Genomic DNA, 17151 nt, shown 5'->3' on the forward strand with positions numbered 1-17151 from the left:
TTATAACATTTTTATTTATGAACAGTGCTATATGGTTAGTTTTGGATCGAAAAGTACTTTTGTTTATTTAATTATTGATATATTTAATCGAAAATGTGCATCACATGGTCTCTACCTAATTTTTAAATATTAATTCTAATATCTTACTAATTGATCCAAAAATCAATGGACACTTATTAATTTATTAGTTATTAATGCCTATGTCCCCTGATTCCACTTGCTTACTCCAATTATTAAGAATAGGACTTTTTTTATCAATCAAATTTTGATTTTTACGAAAAATATTTTTAAAATAAAATTTTGAATATATTATATTGATGTGGGAAAGTGTATTGTTAAAATTATTTAAAAATTAAATTAAACCCAAATAAAATTTGAAGATACAAATGATCGAATTAAATAAAAATAAAATGTCCAACGAAAGGGAAAAGAGTTATGATCCTTGGGCTTTAATCAAGCCTCAATTGTTTTCGTACTTTCGGTTGTAGCATCTAATTGTAAATTTATTGTTGCATTTGTACTTGATCCTGTGTGTGTGTGGTAAAATCATGATATTCAATCAATTAATAACAAAATTAAATATTAAAAGTTTCATTATTATTATATTATTTTATATAATGAAGTACGTACAACCGACAGAGAAAATTGAATAAGCATTTGTAAATAAATAAATATATAAACAAAGGTTTATAGTAAAAGTGAAGGTGCCTGAACGTATCTTACCAATATACAATATAAGCGGATTGCATTAAGAAGAAAAACAAATCATTTCTGCTATCTTTGGTACGAAGGAAGAAAAACTGAGAGAAAAAAAAAAAAAAAAAGAAATGAAAGAAAGTTATTTCATCACTTCAAATCATGGGGTTGGGATAGCCATTCAAAATTTCCTCATCCTTATAAACCACATCCATGCTTCCTTTCTGAGCTAACTCACTTTTTTAAACAAATTAGATTTTTTTTTTCACTTTTTTTTAGTGACGACTTTTAATGAGAAGTGAAGAGGAAATTTTAATTATGTATTTTTATTAAAATCTTAAAAATTTTCTCATCAAAGGTTTATTAGATTAAAGGATTATGCAATCGTCAAATTATATTAATTTAATAAAATGTATAAAATTTATATATAAATAATTATTATTAATTATTTCATTTTGCATTAATTAAATTTATCAATTTATTTTATTAAAATTATAAAATCATTAATTAATAATAGTCCATATTATAAAAAATTATACTATACATAACTCACCTTATTTTGCTTTTGTTATTTGTATCCACACCACAAGACATATCAAGTCCATCAATTCCCGTTTTTTGAATTGAATAAGAACATCAACAACTACGATTTTTACAACATTGTTAATTCTTGATTTGATTAATGTCACTTTAGCTTAATTTTATCTTAATTATTTTCTTATGATCCTCCTTAATTTACTTATAAATATAAAAATTTAAGCACCATAAAAATAGATTCATCCCACTCTCTTTTTTTTTTTTACTTTCTTACAAATTTAATTTTTATTGATTTATGCATTGAAATATAAATAAAAAAAATATTTTTACATTTATCTCTAATTAGTTTTTTTTTACAATCACAAAAATATTCTTATATCGAAATTCAACACCAACAAAAATAATTCTAAATCATAATGATATAAATTCTATATATCCTAATTTTAAAATAATTTGAATTCAAGACAACCACTCAATGTCCACTCTACATAAAGTGAGAGTGCCTTTATTATATATATATAAGGAACAAAATAGTTATGGAAGACAAGAAAGAAGAGTATATATAGAATGAGAATCTTATCTAGCTAAAGGTAGCCTGTGTAAAAGGAGGTGTTGTTGGTGTGTTATATTTTGGACAAGCACCCAACGAGTACAAAAGTAATGATAAAAAGTGAAACAGAAAAGATATCAAAAACTGAGAAACTTGATGCTAATGGAATAAAATTTCCTTTACGTTTTATTTATGGCCCTTGAGATAATATTGTTGCTTTCATTACAATTTGCAAGATTACAAGTGAATGATGCTTGTTTATTTGTGCCCGACCATCTAAATAACACAGTTCGCACTCCATTATTCAAGGCAAATAAATAATATAATAATCATATAGAAAATATATATATATATATATAATTTATTTCTAACTAACACCTTTGGGCAATGCAAACTATAATAAAATATATATATATATATATATAGATGCTAGTAGATTTTAATATTATGCTATTTAATAATAAATGAATTAGTGACAACAAAATTAAATTTAGTGCATGAAAAGCAAACCCTTACGAAAAAGACAGATGATTCTCGATGTAAGCCCTTCTTTTAATTATCTTTGGCAGCTGCATCAAAGTCCCAATTCTAGCCCTCTAACCACCAAAACTTTTTGTATTTTTCTTTTTTTTTTCTTGATTAGAACTTTAAAATGTTGAAAATCAACATGTTTTTAATTTGAAAATATTATTTTTTTATTATAGAAAATATATACTGTTCATATGTTTTAAAATGTTGAAAATGAAGTTGATGTGATGCAGAAGCTGCAAGTGGAGTTTGATTAAGAGGGGATTTGATGGGAGCCGGTGTTTGTAAGTTTAATTACCAAAAAAAAAAAAAAAAACAATTTAAGCTTGGATGGAACAAGTCAAACGAGGAGAAAGTTGGTCAGAAAAATCAATGTTTAATTTTTATAGTTAGATTGAATAATTTATTTATTTCAAAATTTTTTATAAAATAATTATTTTATGTAAAATATTAATATAAAATTATTTTTAATATTTTATTAATTAAATTAAATTAAACAAACCTAAATGAATTTATACGACGAGCAGAGCTAAATTCCAAACGAAATTTCAAAAATATTGATATGATCTATGGACATCTCTAATTTACATTAACAGTGATTTTTTTTTCTTTAATAATATTAATTTTTTTTAAGAATATTAATATATTCATTTAAAGCTTTTAGGAATATTAAATAAAACTATTATTTTTCTACACTATAATTCAATCAAGTATGTGATAAAATTCATCTCGAATCCGATTCGATTTAATGTTTTATTAAATTCGAATTTGATTTTATTCGAAATTTTTTTTAATTTTTTATACTCGAATTCGACCCGATCTTGATATCATGTAAATCGTACTCGACCTAAAATTAATAAAATATTATTTTTTTAAATATAAAATATTATTTTTAAAATATAAATATTTAAAAATATTATTATATAAATATATATAATAAAAAATTAAATAATTAATTAAAAAATAATTTTTTATATAATACCAAATCAAATCAAATCAAATCAAATTTTAAATAAATTTAAATTCAATCTAAATTTAATTATTTTTTTATTTTATTCGATCCTATTTAAAATTCGAATTTAAAAAAAAAAATCTATTCCGTGGGGTCGGGCGAAACCCATCAGGGACAGGTTAGTTCGCCGTCCCTATATGTGATTTTCCATGTACTGTGCAGAACTTGTCAATGGTAGGCTCCAAATTTTCCACTCAGTGATTTCGTAATAATTTAGCATTTGCCGCTTTGTTTACTTTTTCCCCTTTCAAGAAAATTGCTTCATCAATTGATAGCTCAAAAGAAAATTAAAAAAAAAAGACACAAACCTTTTTTAAAAATATTTCAATAAGATAAATGTATGAACTTTTTGGTTTTTAAAAATGTTTTAATTAATCTCCTTTTATTTTATACTGTTTTATTTCAAGAATAGAAAGTGGAATAGTTTTGTCAATAAATCTGAATTAAATGATTATGGCAGACGAATTGACTTTGTGGAGATTGAAAATTTTTTAACCACTTTTGAAGACAAACATCAGCATTGCATTAACATAATCGAATTGTCAAACACACCTAAATCACGTTGATTTCTTCTTATCACATGCCACCAAGCACTAACTACGAGAAAACAATTACAAGTTTGATTTTAAAATTATTAAATTGTAACAACAAAAATAAAATAAATTATTTTCACAATGATTTTATCAATAGGGTTCAAAGTTAGAGACCATTTTGAAAAAAAAAAAAATTAAATGCATCTATGAAAAGTTATGCTTTTAAAATTATTTAAAGGGAGATTAGACTCAAATAAAATATAAAAATACCCTAATCATATAAAAATAAGAAAATTATAAATAATATTTTGCACTTATTTTTTTAAATATTATAATAATCAAATTAATCAACACGATTGATCTAGAATTAGCATTAAATTGCCCAGTATGCAAGTTTTTTTATTGATAGTATACATCTTTAAAAATTTTTCAATCGACTTTTAAATCAATTGACATATAATTAGAGTTGATATTTAAAAATTATGAATTTAAAAAAATTTATGTATTTAATTAAAATAAGTATTAAAATAAAAAATTTAAGGGTAAATTAAAAATTAAAAAAATACTTAAAAATTTAAATCTTGTAATAATTGACATAATAAATTGAGGTATTTTGGCACAATAACTATTAATAAAACATAGTCAATGTTTGACCCAATTGAGCAAATATGTGAAATAATTAAAATTATCTTTTGCTATTTAAATTTTTTATTATTAAATTTGTCCATCAATTTTGTAATAAAATTTTTTACTAAAACTTTAATTAGGAATTTCAACCCATTAAACCCTACCTTTTTTTTTTTTTTCAGTTTTTACAAGAGCTAAAAGCTGTTTTTCAAAATTATATACCAAAAATGAAATTGAAAACCCATAATTAAATATGATTTATTAAAACTTTAGGCACAAGTACCAATTCTTTAGTAAAAATTTAAATGTCACCCTCAATATTTATAAAAGTATGTTAAAAAAAAAAAACGATGTGATTACAACTAAAATAAAGTTGTTTCATGAAGTTAAAAAAAAAAGATATTTTATTATTTTATTAATTTTCAAGTCAACATTGTTAAAAGAAAATTCATATATATATTTATATGATATTGTTTAAGAAAGAGTAAAAAATTAGGAAAAAAGGGGACAATATTTTTCTCTTAATCCTACCAAAATTGAATTTTTAAAATTGACTCTATTTATAATAATAATTCATAAGAAATTGAGAAGGTTGCTTCTAATATAATAAAAAATGAAAAATAAAAATTAAGAAATTGTGAGATTTTTGAAAAATAAAAAGAAAAGAAAAAATGTGAAAAAAAAGATTAATAGGGATTTGTAATCCCAACAAAGCCTAAAAAATAGTAGCTGGATGATGCTGACATATCCAAATCTACCAATTATTATAATTATAAAAAAGAAAATATTTTGAGAAAAATAGAAATTAACAAAAAATCTTAAGTCATTTTTACGTTATAGACCGTCCTACCCTTCCCTAGTTTTGACGTTCCTTACTTTATTACTCTCTACCAAATTCCTTTTTTTAGTTAAAAAGATAATTAAAACCCCCAAAAAAACTGTTGTTCTTTTTTCCAAATTTCTCCCTAATTTTTCTCTTTCTTTGATCATTCATTTCAGTTCCTTCAAAACCCTAATTCTTTTACTTTCCTTTTCCCTATCTTTTTTTTTTTTTTTATAAATAATTTGAGATAATTTTATCTATTTAATTTACACATCCAAAAGGAAAAAAAGGAAACCCAATCTGCATTTTCACCATATTTCCGTTTATAGACAAATTGTTTATTGTTAGGCATCAGCAATCATAAAAAAATGTTCATATTTTCCATCTAAAGCTCTCAACTTTCTTGCTCTACAGTAAGAAAGAAGAAATAAGAGAACAACTTTACAAAAGCAAATTCCCAGTTCTTCTTATCATTTGCTTTTTTTTTTTTTTTTTCTTGTGTGCCGGGTTTGGGGCTTTGATTCTATGGCTGCAGTTGCTGACAAGTCAGGTGAGGCAGCAGCAGCTGCTGCTAATAACACCAACAACAATTTGGTGGTGGAAACAGCTAAATCAGAAGAAAAGGAATTCAATGTGCAAAAGCTGGTTGATATGTTCACTAAGTTGAATCCTTTGGCCAAAGAATTTTTCCCATCATCTTATCATCATAATCAGACCAAAAATATTGATAATTTTAATCAGGTTCCTTTTAATAAGCAATCAGATGGGGATGAGAATTACTCCAACAGAAGGGTATTTTCTTTTCACTGATCATTTACATTTTCTAATCGCTTTTTTTTTTTTTTTTTTTACTTTTATGTTTTGAACGATGGGTATTTGCTAATTTTTTGTTTTATTTGTTTTATGGATTGTTTTTGTCTCTTGGAAAAATGGGTTTTGGGGGTTTTGATGAATATGATTTTGATTCAATAGCTAAATTGGGGTTCTAGGATTTACTTCGTTTTGTATCTTAATGGGTTTAGATTGACAATTTGATTCCTGTATCTTTGCATATTGAGTTCTGCATTTTGAATTGGTCTGTGATTTTTTCCCTTTGGATTGAGAAAGTGTTGGGTTTTGCTGGCGTTTATGATTTTAAGGGCTTGAGTTGGCCTAGTTATTGTCTAATTATTTACTTGATTGACTTTTGGGAACTTTGATGCAATTGAAGTTAGCTTTTCTTCCTCTATTTGTCATATTTGGGATATGCTATGCTGAATATCGACACGTGACCATCTTGTATTTGTTCTTTTCTTTTTCCTTGATTACATTTGGTAAATGGTTATAATTGTGCTTTTCAGAAAAGAAATAACTTCAACCAGGGTAGAAGAAGGCTTAATGGTAGAGCTTTTCGAACTCAAAGAGATGATAGTATTAGGCGAACAGTATATGTTTCCGATATTGATCAGACTGTAAGTTTAAACAGTGGCAACATTTAGTGATTTTTGTTGTTTAATTCTGATTTGGAGAAGTTACTTCTTAAAATCATTTCTTTCTTTGTTTTAGATTACTGAGGAGCGACTTGCTGACTTATTTAGTAATTGTGGACAAGTAAGTTAAAATTTTGGCTTTAAAGCTTTTGTTGTAATTTTGCTTTCTCCTGACTAATGCTGCGACTTGCACAACTTCATTCCTTAGAGTAATTTACAATAATATTCTAGCTTTATCATTTCCATCTATAGATCTCTCTCTTTGTGCGATACACACAAAAGACTTTGATTTTCCATTTTCGTATCTTGTTAAAGCATGTTTCTTTATTTCTTATTTTGGTTCTTCATTTAGAGCCCCCTTAAAACGCCAAAAGAGCTTTCAAATTTGATTTTGAGAGTTTGGTATCTCCTTTCTCGTTGAGAAGAAAAGGATGTTGTGGCTTTGGTTGATACTACTTGATTCGATAGCTTTCTACTTGATAGCTTATGTGACAGATTAATGTGTATATGACATTTCTGAAATTTTGGGAATGATTATTGAAGGTTGTTGATTGCCGAGTTTGTGGTGATCCACATTCTGTTCTTCGCTTTGCATTTGTGGAATTTGCAGATGAAGGTAAGCAGCTGCTATGGACTGAATTTAAACTTCTTTTTATATCGATGTACATTTATTCACATGTTACATTTTATATGAACCTTGTTTTCACAGAAGGAGCAAGAGTTGCTTTGAACCTTGGTGGGACAATGCTAGGGTTTTATCCAGTTAGGGTTTTGCCTTCAAAAACTGCCATCCTTCCTGTGAACCCTACATTTCTCCCTAGGGTATGGATGAATAACTTTCTGGCTCTTAGCTGTCTCAGTTTTGCATAAGGCTTCACCGTATCCCATGCTGTTTCACCATTACTAAATAGCTCTGGGAGTTTCTCTCTGATCTCTATAGTTTTCTTTCTAGCCTCACTGTTGATAATTATAATAACTACAATTGCAGTCAGAAGATGAAAGGGAAATGTGTTCCAGGACTGTTTATTGTACAAATATTGACAAGAAGGTAACCCTTGAGTTTGCTCAGATGAATTTTTGAGTTCTGGACTGTTATTACTGAAGTAATTGGTTATCATCACTTCCACAAGCATGTACATTATTAATGTTACTTAGTTGATCTAATACTCAAGCATTTTCACTTTTACTGAAGGTTTCTCATGCTGAAGTGAAGACTTTCTTTGAATCAGCGTGTGGTGAGGTTAGTACAGTAAAAGTTATATGCATGCCTTTTTCTAATGGTTTTAAACAAGAAGATTAAAGGTAGATAGCTTTTGAAGGTTGACATCATTTTCTTTTAATTCTCAGGTCACTCGTCTGAGGCTTTTAGGGGATCAAGTGCATTCAACCCGTATTGCTTTTGTTGAATTTGCCATGGTAAGTTTATGTTTATAGGATTGATGTTGAAAAAGATTTGGGTTGAAAATTATTTGAGATAATGTTATGATGCTTTGTAAACTATGTTTCTGGCTTTGATTCTAATCAGTATAACATTTTATATTGTTAAAATCATTTATAATAATATGTCATCCATGTCTGTTTGTAAACTATTTGCGCAAATGTAGCCTCCAATTTTTCCCTATATGCTTTAAATCACGTGATATGGTTGACTAAAATTTGCCTTCATTTATAATTTCTTCCTAAATTTTGAACATATTTGCAATTGCTTTTTAGTTTTTTTTTTTTTAAATCTCTCTCTCTCTCTCTCTCCCTAAAAACAGCTGCCACCCATTCTGCTAATTCTTGCCAAATGTTCGTGCTATTAGTGAGCTTCTTGGAGTGAAAACTTCATCTCTATCTTCAAGAAATTTACATTAAAAATAGAGATGATTAGTAGATTAAATGAAGTCTATATAAAACTTGAGTTTTTCTTGGAACAAGTCTTCTATCTATATACAGATTTGTTGCAGCCATTGAGCATATAAAAACATGTTTAGTAATAGCAATAGCACATTACAGAAATTTATGCCAATAAAATACGTTGAGGCTTGTCCTGACCATATGACCCTACCTGGTCTTTTCAAAGGAATGTTTTTTTTTCCATCACTAGGCAAGATAGGATCCTTCAAGTAACTTATTTTATGGCCTTTTATATTTGGCTGTAATATGTTTAGTTGGGGAAAAGACATTACAATCTTTTCCATGCAGAAAAAACAGGGGTTAGTTCTCATTTTTAGCCCATGAATTCACCTTTGTGATGATAGTATTCGGACTTTGGCTTTGAGAAATAATAATCTTACTTCAGCTGTCAGATTCTCTGAAATTAGTTGCAGACATCTGGAAGCTGTTCTCTATTATTTACTTACTAACAAAAAAGAGTTTACACTACAAAATCCTGAGATTGAGCACGCCATGCAATAGGCTTTGCTTTGAAGTATTTTTACAGGTTGACATGTCTTCGCTTCTAACCTTTCCTTCTTAGCCTGTGCTGATAAACATGAAGAGTAGCCTAGTAGTCTATCTTTTCATGATCTATTCCTTTGTTTTTGGTATATCTAACTGCGGATTTAATCCATCTATCTAATGGCAGCAGGCAATTGAGCATCAGTAATGATATGAAGAAGATTAGATGGTTGGGTCTCCATACTAAAAAATATTCTAGTAGTGATAGTTGTATCACCTTTAATGTCAAGAAGTTTTACGGTTCTATATTTTGCTTTGTTGGATGGAATCATGTGACTGTTTTGGACAACGCAAACCTTTTGAGTGTTTTCTATGATTGTATCTCTGGGTTTAGGTTCATAATCTAAAACCTGGCATATGTGTCTTCAGGTTTCTTACGTAAAGCATTTTAGGGATCTTTCTTTTAGCCTAGAGATAGAATTTTTGTAGATTATGGCAACTTATGTCATGCGTTGAACCACTATTGACTGAATGGAGTGGTGTAAGATATATGATATGTCTTTTTTTAGTCATGTTCCAAGCGGAAACAAAAATAGGAGGATAAGCCATTTTAATGTGAAAGGAACCGAAAACAAGTTAAATAATATTGAGTATTGAGGGGATGCTACTGCAATTGTTTCAGAATGATGTTTAACTTTCCCATAGCTAATATTCATTACCAGAGCTTCCTTATTTTCCTGAATATTTATTTTGAGTGATTTGCATTTAGAATGTGACAATAGGTATTATTGGATTGATTAATCCTATAACCTCATGTACTTTTTTGGATTTTAGTTTGGCCTTCGAGATTTTTGCTACAAAACCTTTGAGCATAACATGTTTGATGATTATGATGGCCATATACTTGTCATAGGAACTAAATAAAAAAGGTGAAGATTCAAGTGGCTCAGTTTAGTAAGTCTTATGTATGAGATTATTGTGCTTTGCCTATGAAATTGTATCTGCGTTACCCATTAAAGAGTGCTTTATGACAAACTAAATTACCGGCATCATTTACACAAGTGAATATTAGGTTATTTTTATATCCTTTTTGAATCTTGATGTAACTGTTGCTTGCTAGACATGAACTATTCAACTTTAGAGGACGGGAAATCAATTGGATCAATTTGAAGTTTTCTAGAGGATATGAATTGACAAATTTAACAGCTTTGAGCTCAGTGCAGAGTTACTTATTTCTAAACTTAGTGAACATATTTTCAGTTTATATCTTGCTATGTATTTACATTTTGTTTCTCTTCTCTTGGTTTGCTTGCATGTGAAAGTCAATTTGCTTGTAAGTAAGTCTGCTTCCATAATAGAAAATGGATTTAAACTGAGTCGCATTCTTCATAATTTAGCTTTTCCATGGGTAATCTCCATCCCACTTCTTAAGTATGTAATTGCACACTTGATATTTGCTTTGCTCAATTAATACTTTTCTTAAAACTCTTTGACTTTTCTGAGATCAGCTAAATGGAGTAGGAAGTTTCTATCTTCCTTGATTTTCTTTTGATTTTATATACTTTTGTAAATTTTTGGAATCTTAGAAATTGTCTACTGTAGTTACTAAGCAGTTGTGCATATATATATATATATATATATATATATAATTCCAATAAGCATTTTTTTTTTTGTTTTGCTTGTAAGGGTCGTTTGATCATGTGAGTTGAGTGACTTCTTTCTTAGTTCATTAAAATATTGCAGATCATCTCCATAGATGTTGCAGGAAATGGTTGCATGATCAAACTGTCTGTTAACGATGGAGTTCTTTTGCCACATAACAGCTTGTTTTTGCTATGATATGCAACTGTCCATCCACTTTTGCATTACATCAGCTGTCCATTTATACCAGATCCATCATCATCAGCAGAAAGCATGATGCCTTTATGCATGTATTTTTGCATATATGACATCCGTAAAGATTTGATGATGCTTGATGAGTTAATGAAACCAGTATTCTATTACTTTTACTAGTTACTTCTATGATGTTTTATGCCTTGCCATGGACTGATAATTTTCCCCTTTATTGACAGGCGGAAAGTGCCATAATTGCACTGAATTGTAGTGGGATGGTGCTAGGAACCCAGCCCATCAGGTGTGTCCCCGAATTGTTGCTCTAAACTCCATGCTTGACGTTCATTAAGCTAATGCTGCTATGTTTAAATTCTTTAACTTTCAGGGTAAGTCCTTCAAAGACACCTGTGAGGCCGCGAGTTACCCGTTCAACATTGCATTAACCGATCAACCAAGCCTTTTAAGATCCTAGGATGGAATTGGGTGACTTCCCAATGGAGAGAAACTTTGTTGTGTTGAAGGGATGGTGAAACTTTCCTTGTTTCCTTATCTCCATCTTTTCTGTCGCAACAGTTGCCTTTTTTTTTCTTTTATATATCTTTGACTGAAGATATCGTGACCATGCTTCGGAATGAAGCTTGACCTTGAGAATTTTTTTACCTTATTCCATCCCTTTGCTTTGACAATGTCATGTTGAGTTTCTTCGATTCTGGTTTCCATATATTTCTAATGATGGTTATAGGCATGCTGATTAGGTGGAGAATGGAGATAGCTGGCAAGTTAGCTAGAGAACTGGTGCAAGTCTACTGTCTTTAGGAAGGACACCGGATCAAATTCCTCCAAAAATACTAGAAATTTGGAAATAAATTCTTTTTTTTTTTTTTTGGGTATAAAGGCCGCAATATGAGAATAAGGTAACGGTTAAAGGTTTTAAAATTTAAGTTTAGATTTATTAGATGTTATTTTTTAAGGACAGTTATATGAATCATTTGAATTAAGTTTTAGATTTAAAATTTGAAAATAATTTAAAAAACATCAATAGTTTATCATTATATTTGAAAATTATTAGTAATTAATGAATAATGAATTTTGAATCAACTAAATTATTTTTTAAATAATGAAAATGATTTAATAAAAAAATTTTATCTATGCATCGGATAAATCTCATTTTATTTAATAATCATTATGTTTGAAAATTTAGAACTAAAATGAACAAAAATGTTTAACCATGAATCCATGGGAGACGGCAAATAAGGCATTGCCTTGTGGGTTGATGGGGTTCTTTCTTGCATGTAATGATCAATTTTTTTTTTTTCTGTAATTATATCTCATAAACAAAGAAGGAAAGAAACAATGTCTTGATTTACGTTTTGGTAATGTGAATGATACAATTCTTTTCCTACAAATCATTAAAAAAATTTACTAATAAATTTAAAATTTAACAATTTAATATGACTCGTATTATTGGTTTAAATAAATTTTTTTATCTCTTTTTCTGTTCTATCTAATTTTTTTTTTTAATCTTTGAATAATGTATTTAAATAAGTAGACTACTGAGAGTCAATATATCTGTACACTTCGAATTCAGCAAGACCCAAAAGGCCGTTGTTTGGTTTGCCCAAGAATGTGCCTTTTATTGGATACAAATGCAAAAGAGTTGCACAAGACCTGAGAAGGCCAATACTGTTTACCGGGCTTTTATTAGAAAAACTTAACAGGTTTAATTCTTATTCTCTCGATGTATGTCTCATGGAAAATCTCATCCGGGATGATAACTGGTTGGGTTTTAATTCGATTTTGATTTAATTTTTAAAAAATATATTTGATTTTGATTTGATATATAAATGTATAATTTGCGTTTGACTTGCATTTGATTTAAAATTAATATTATATTTATAACAATATTATTTTTTAATATAAATTATATTTTATTATATATAAATATAATATTTTAACAAATTAATATTTTAAGTTAAAATATTAAATAATAATTCTATTAATATATAAATATAAAATTAATATATAATAAAAAATATATTTATATATATTTAAGACAAATCTAATAAAATATCTTAAAACTTGCTTTCAATTCAATTTTTTTTTTTTTTTTAAAAAAGAACACTCATTTTCAACTTGATTTCAAATTAAAAAAAAACACCTTATAAAATCGTTGAATACAAATTATTTTATTATCTTTAAATTTAATTGATATTTTGGTAGTATGTCCATTATTTTTTTTGGGTGTACATAAGAGCGGATTAACTGCTTTAGTTAACAACAGGCCGAGGCCTAAGTTTCACCGAATAGGTCATCTAGCAAATGCCGAACCAACTCATCGGGGGATAGAGGAGTTTGGTTACCTCGAATGCGCGACTACCTCTATCTCTTTAATGACAAGCAAGTGATCTCTTTAATTTTATCATCAAGAGGTTATTTTTTCCCACTGATAACTTGTTTTCCTTTCTTTCTTGCTGAGTAAAATAATTTATTAGAAGCAAGTACTTAATTTTAAATATAAACCCAAATTTTTTATGGGCAAAACCAAATTCTAAAACAATCACAAGTACAATTTTCTAATTTTATAGAAAAGGAAAATAAAGAAAGCTAGATGCTATATTTACTGAAAAATATTTGCAACCAATTCTCTGAGGACAGAATCACATGTAGAGAGTGATTAGAAGAGTAATCCTAAAGAAATTATGAAATGGAAATGCTGCAAGAGTAGTACTAGAAACAAGGGGGAGGATTCTGTCGGCCATAGACACGGCCATCTACATTGGAGCACCAAGATTTTAAAGGTCCTTCGTTTCCAAGATGAGCCAAATCGATGTCCTTCATCACTATGTTTTTGCATGGGAAATTTTTGCTGCATTGCATAGAAACTGCAATCTGTGAACTGGATGTACCCCATATGTTTCTGTATGTGACATCTTCGATTTGGACATGAGAGGCTGTCTGCAAACCAACAGCAAGATTAGTTCATTGAATTTTGATGCAAAAATATATCAATTGGCAAAAAAAAAAAAGCATCAGGATTAGCCTTTGTTATCCCTTCTCTTTCATAGGCAACAATAATAATTTTGCTTACCATAAATTGATGTATCTCATTTTTAAAGTATCCAATGAAATTTTGATACATTTAAGAGGGATAGAAGGCACAAAATAAATTACCTGTTGATTGCATGGAGGATGAGGGCAATATGTCTGATCAACAATAATTGGATTGCGAACTTTGTGCATGAAAATTTCTTCAAATATGAAATTGGAAGCAGAGCTTCTCCAGGGAGATTCCCAAGTTTTTATTCTAACCCCATTGTCTGTTCCATTGAAAGTACAATGCCTTACAGCCAACCCATTGACATTGTCTTCACCTTCAGACTTGCCAAGGCTTCCTACACTGATTCCATGTCCAGGGCCACAGTAAACGTAGGAGATATCGATGTTTGTGCTTCCAGGGAGGATGGCTATGCAATCATCGCCGGTGCTTATTCTAGAGCTGGCAATTCGGATATTAGTCGAACTTCCAATCTTGATTCCATCTGTGTTGGGACTTTCGGCTGGGGCTGATAATTCAATTTTTGACACATTTACATTCTCACAGGCGAAAAATGAGAAATGAGCATTCTTGCTATTGATTGATCTTATGTTCTTAATCCTGGAATTCGTCACGAAGTCGAATGTCATTGACTGAAATCAGGGTATCAGAAAAAGTTAGATATCCATTTTTCTATCAGCAAAGTAAAATTACTAAACAATTTCAAACAGTTGGCCCAAAAAAGTATTTGAATGAAGTGTTATTGAACCTAAAAATAGTTTTTAGCATGCAATTTGGGATGAATCTATTCATCTAGACATATATGTGTAAATGGTTTGCTTGATATCAAAATTTTTTAGGGAATTTAGTTTTTCCTTTTTTTTTATTTGTTTGGAATGATTTATTTTTGAATACATTTCAAGTGATTATTAATTTTAAAATATTTTTTTAATAATTGAAATTAACAGAACTTTAATCACTAGAACTAAAAATCAAGCACTCTAAGAAGATAAGAGTTAATTTTTTTTTCGAATACATAATAAGTATAATAGATATTAATTTAAAATGGTTTTGTTTTAATTAAATATGAGTTTCTGGTCAGTGGTCATAATTAATTTATGAATAGTAATTGCTATATTTACATTTGCACTTCTGTTACAAATTTATTAATAATAATTGCAATATTTACATTATTATTTATTTTTCTGTTACAAATAAAATACTTCTATATTCTTTGTTAGGAATGAAATTATGTTCTTGGAAATAATGAGCAATTACTTCCTTTTTCATCCTAAGCGGATCCCAACTGATTTCTTCCTTTTCAGCCTCTCCTACCACTAAAATTTTTTACTTAGATTGTTATTAGGCATAATGAATACCTAAATTATTTTTTTTCAAAAAAAAATTAGTCAAATTGCACACAAAGACAACAGTATAGCAATATTTAAAAAATGCAGCCAAAGGGAAAATAATTAAAAACCTTCCTCTAAAAAATAGTCATTTCAAAAAAATTCTTTAAAATTTTTCATCCAAACTGAGGCTACAAATCCAAGAAAATATATAATAGAAAAATAAGTTTCAACAAACAACAAATAAAGAACCAACGATAGAAAAGAAATGTAGTAAAATTTATACTTACAATAGGAAGAGACTGGCAATTAGTGTTCTTGTCACAATCATTGAAAGGCCAAGCAGAGGCTCCTTGACCATCCAATGTTCCACCACCTTTCACTATCAACTTGTTTAAATATCGAAAAGCTATCCATTCCTCAGTATTTAAAGAAGGTCCCCCTGGAGCCTTTAAATCTCCTGTTATCAAAAATGTTATTGGACCTTTGCATGGACCTGAAAATTCCACTGTTCCCAACATGTAAACTCCTTTAGGGATATATACTCTTGAAATTCCTTTCTGGTTGCAAGCGTCGTTCCATGCTTTCAAAAAAGCCTAAACACACATGCGTATGCATACACATGTAAAAATTACTCAGAGAAAGAGTGAATAAGAAGAAATTGCAAAAGAACACATAAAAATGCATATTAATATTTCCGGCATTAATACTTACCTTTCGGTTGTCTGTCCGGCCATCGGCAACGGCACCATAATTTCTGACATTGAAAATCTTTGCATTGTAAGCTCTGGTGAGGGATACCAACAGGAATAACATTGCAAAGAAAACTCTAGCACAACCAAACTGCGGAGCCATCTCTACCAATGTCCCTATGTTTAATTTTGATGTTCTAATAACAAAATGGGTCCAATTTAAATGTGGCTATTTGTATGGAGTTGACAAAGGAATTTTATAAGAAAGTTTTTGATTCCTGTCCAAACTCAGGAGTAGAAAGTTTTTGCCTTTTTGGGTATGTTCTGATATTTTTCCTGATTGATTACTGTCAGGGATTTCTTACCAATTTTTACATAAAAAAAGTTTCAATGAATCTTAATTTAAGTTTTAAGGTGATTCTTAGAGGTTCTTTTACTGTTACACTTTAATTTTCTTGAATTTTGTAATTAAAGCCCTTAATCAATGATTAAGATTAAGGCATAAATGTCTCTCTTCCATCTTTACTTTGCGTGAAAGACAATGCATTTGTCCCTCCGAATGTCTTACTCATAAATAACTTGATTTTTTATCCGAATTGTGATGGAGATATGAATGGATGTTAAATTTTGAGAACAAGGATAGATATAATTTTAAATTTTTTTATTAGATGAAGAAATGGAGATGATTAATATAGTTACCATATACTCGTACTTTATATATTTATATATATTTAGTTAATAGATTTTTTATTAAATACTATAAAATTTTATTTTAGATTAATTAAAATTAATATATTTTTATCTAAAAGTATATATTTATAAAAAATTACATAAATGTGAAAAATAACAGTAAAAAATATAAAATTTTATTCTTTGAAAAAACCTACAGTCATAAAAATTATTCGTGCATGAATGAGAATGAAGATAAATTTAACATTTTTATGAGGAATGCATGCTGGAATATACATAATATAAAAATTTAATGATGAAATTAGAGAGTGATTTACCCATCCCATACTTTATCTATTGATATCTCTATTTGTCCTCTCAATTTTCTAGAATCAAGTATTTCATCTTTTTTCTTTC

General features: G+C 28.6%; 2 protein-coding genes across 2 annotated transcripts; one reads left to right on the plus strand and one right to left on the minus strand.

Moving 5' to 3' along the window:
- Positions 1 to 5595: 5595 nt before the first annotated feature.
- On the plus strand, positions 5596 to 11697 carry LOC111276005 (polyadenylate-binding protein-interacting protein 9-like). Its single transcript, XM_022861704.2, has 10 exons — positions 5596 to 6098; positions 6647 to 6757; positions 6852 to 6896; positions 7319 to 7391; positions 7485 to 7597; positions 7764 to 7823; positions 7968 to 8015; positions 8123 to 8191; positions 11230 to 11291; positions 11376 to 11697. Exons 1-10 carry the CDS (start codon positions 5832 to 5834, stop codon positions 11431 to 11433), a joined length of 906 nt encoding a protein of 301 aa, XP_022717439.2. The 5' UTR covers positions 5596 to 5831; the 3' UTR covers positions 11434 to 11697.
- Positions 11698 to 13248: 1551 nt separating this feature from the next.
- Positions 13249 to 16228, minus strand: LOC111276338 (Pectin lyase-like superfamily protein). The gene is made up of 4 exons (XM_022862082.2): positions 16088 to 16228; positions 15664 to 15969; positions 14162 to 14677; positions 13249 to 13945 (listed from the first exon to the last, which is right to left on the minus strand). The coding sequence occupies exons 1-4, from the start codon at positions 16226 to 16228 to the stop codon at positions 13718 to 13720; spliced, it is 1191 nt and encodes a 396-aa protein (XP_022717817.1). The 3' UTR covers positions 13249 to 13717.
- Between the last annotated feature and the right edge of the window lie 923 nt (positions 16229 to 17151).

The sequence above is a fragment of the Durio zibethinus genome, chromosome 25, assembly GCF_047325235.1.
Source record: "Durio zibethinus cultivar Kanyao isolate XHJ-2024 chromosome 25, ASM4732523v1, whole genome shotgun sequence".
NCBI lineage: Eukaryota > Viridiplantae > Streptophyta > Magnoliopsida > Malvales > Malvaceae > Durio > Durio zibethinus.

Excerpts from the sequence above, each read along its gene's own strand:
- LOC111276005 (XM_022861704.2), top strand. The coding sequence starts at position 5,832 with ATGGCTGCAGTTGCTGACAAGTCAGGTGAGGCAGCAGCAGCTGCTGCT. Across the intron at positions 7,392-7,484 it reads TGTGGAATTTGCAGATGAAG|AAGGAGCAAGAGTTGCTTTG; the intron begins GTAAGCAGCTGC and ends TTGTTTTCACAG. Across the intron at positions 11,292-11,375 it reads CTAGGAACCCAGCCCATCAG|GGTAAGTCCTTCAAAGACAC; the intron begins GTGTGTCCCCGA and ends TTTAACTTTCAG.
- LOC111276338 (XM_022862082.2), bottom strand. The coding sequence starts at position 16,228 with ATGGCTCCGCAGTTTGGTTGTGCTAGAGTTTTCTTTGCAATGTTATTC. Across the intron at positions 15,970-16,087 it reads GCCGGACAGACAACCGAAAG|GCTTTTTTGAAAGCATGGAA; the intron begins GTAAGTATTAAT and ends ATGTGTGTTTAG. Across the intron at positions 13,946-14,161 it reads ATCCTCCATGCAATCAACAG|ACAGCCTCTCATGTCCAAAT; the intron begins GTAATTTATTTT and ends GTTGGTTTGCAG.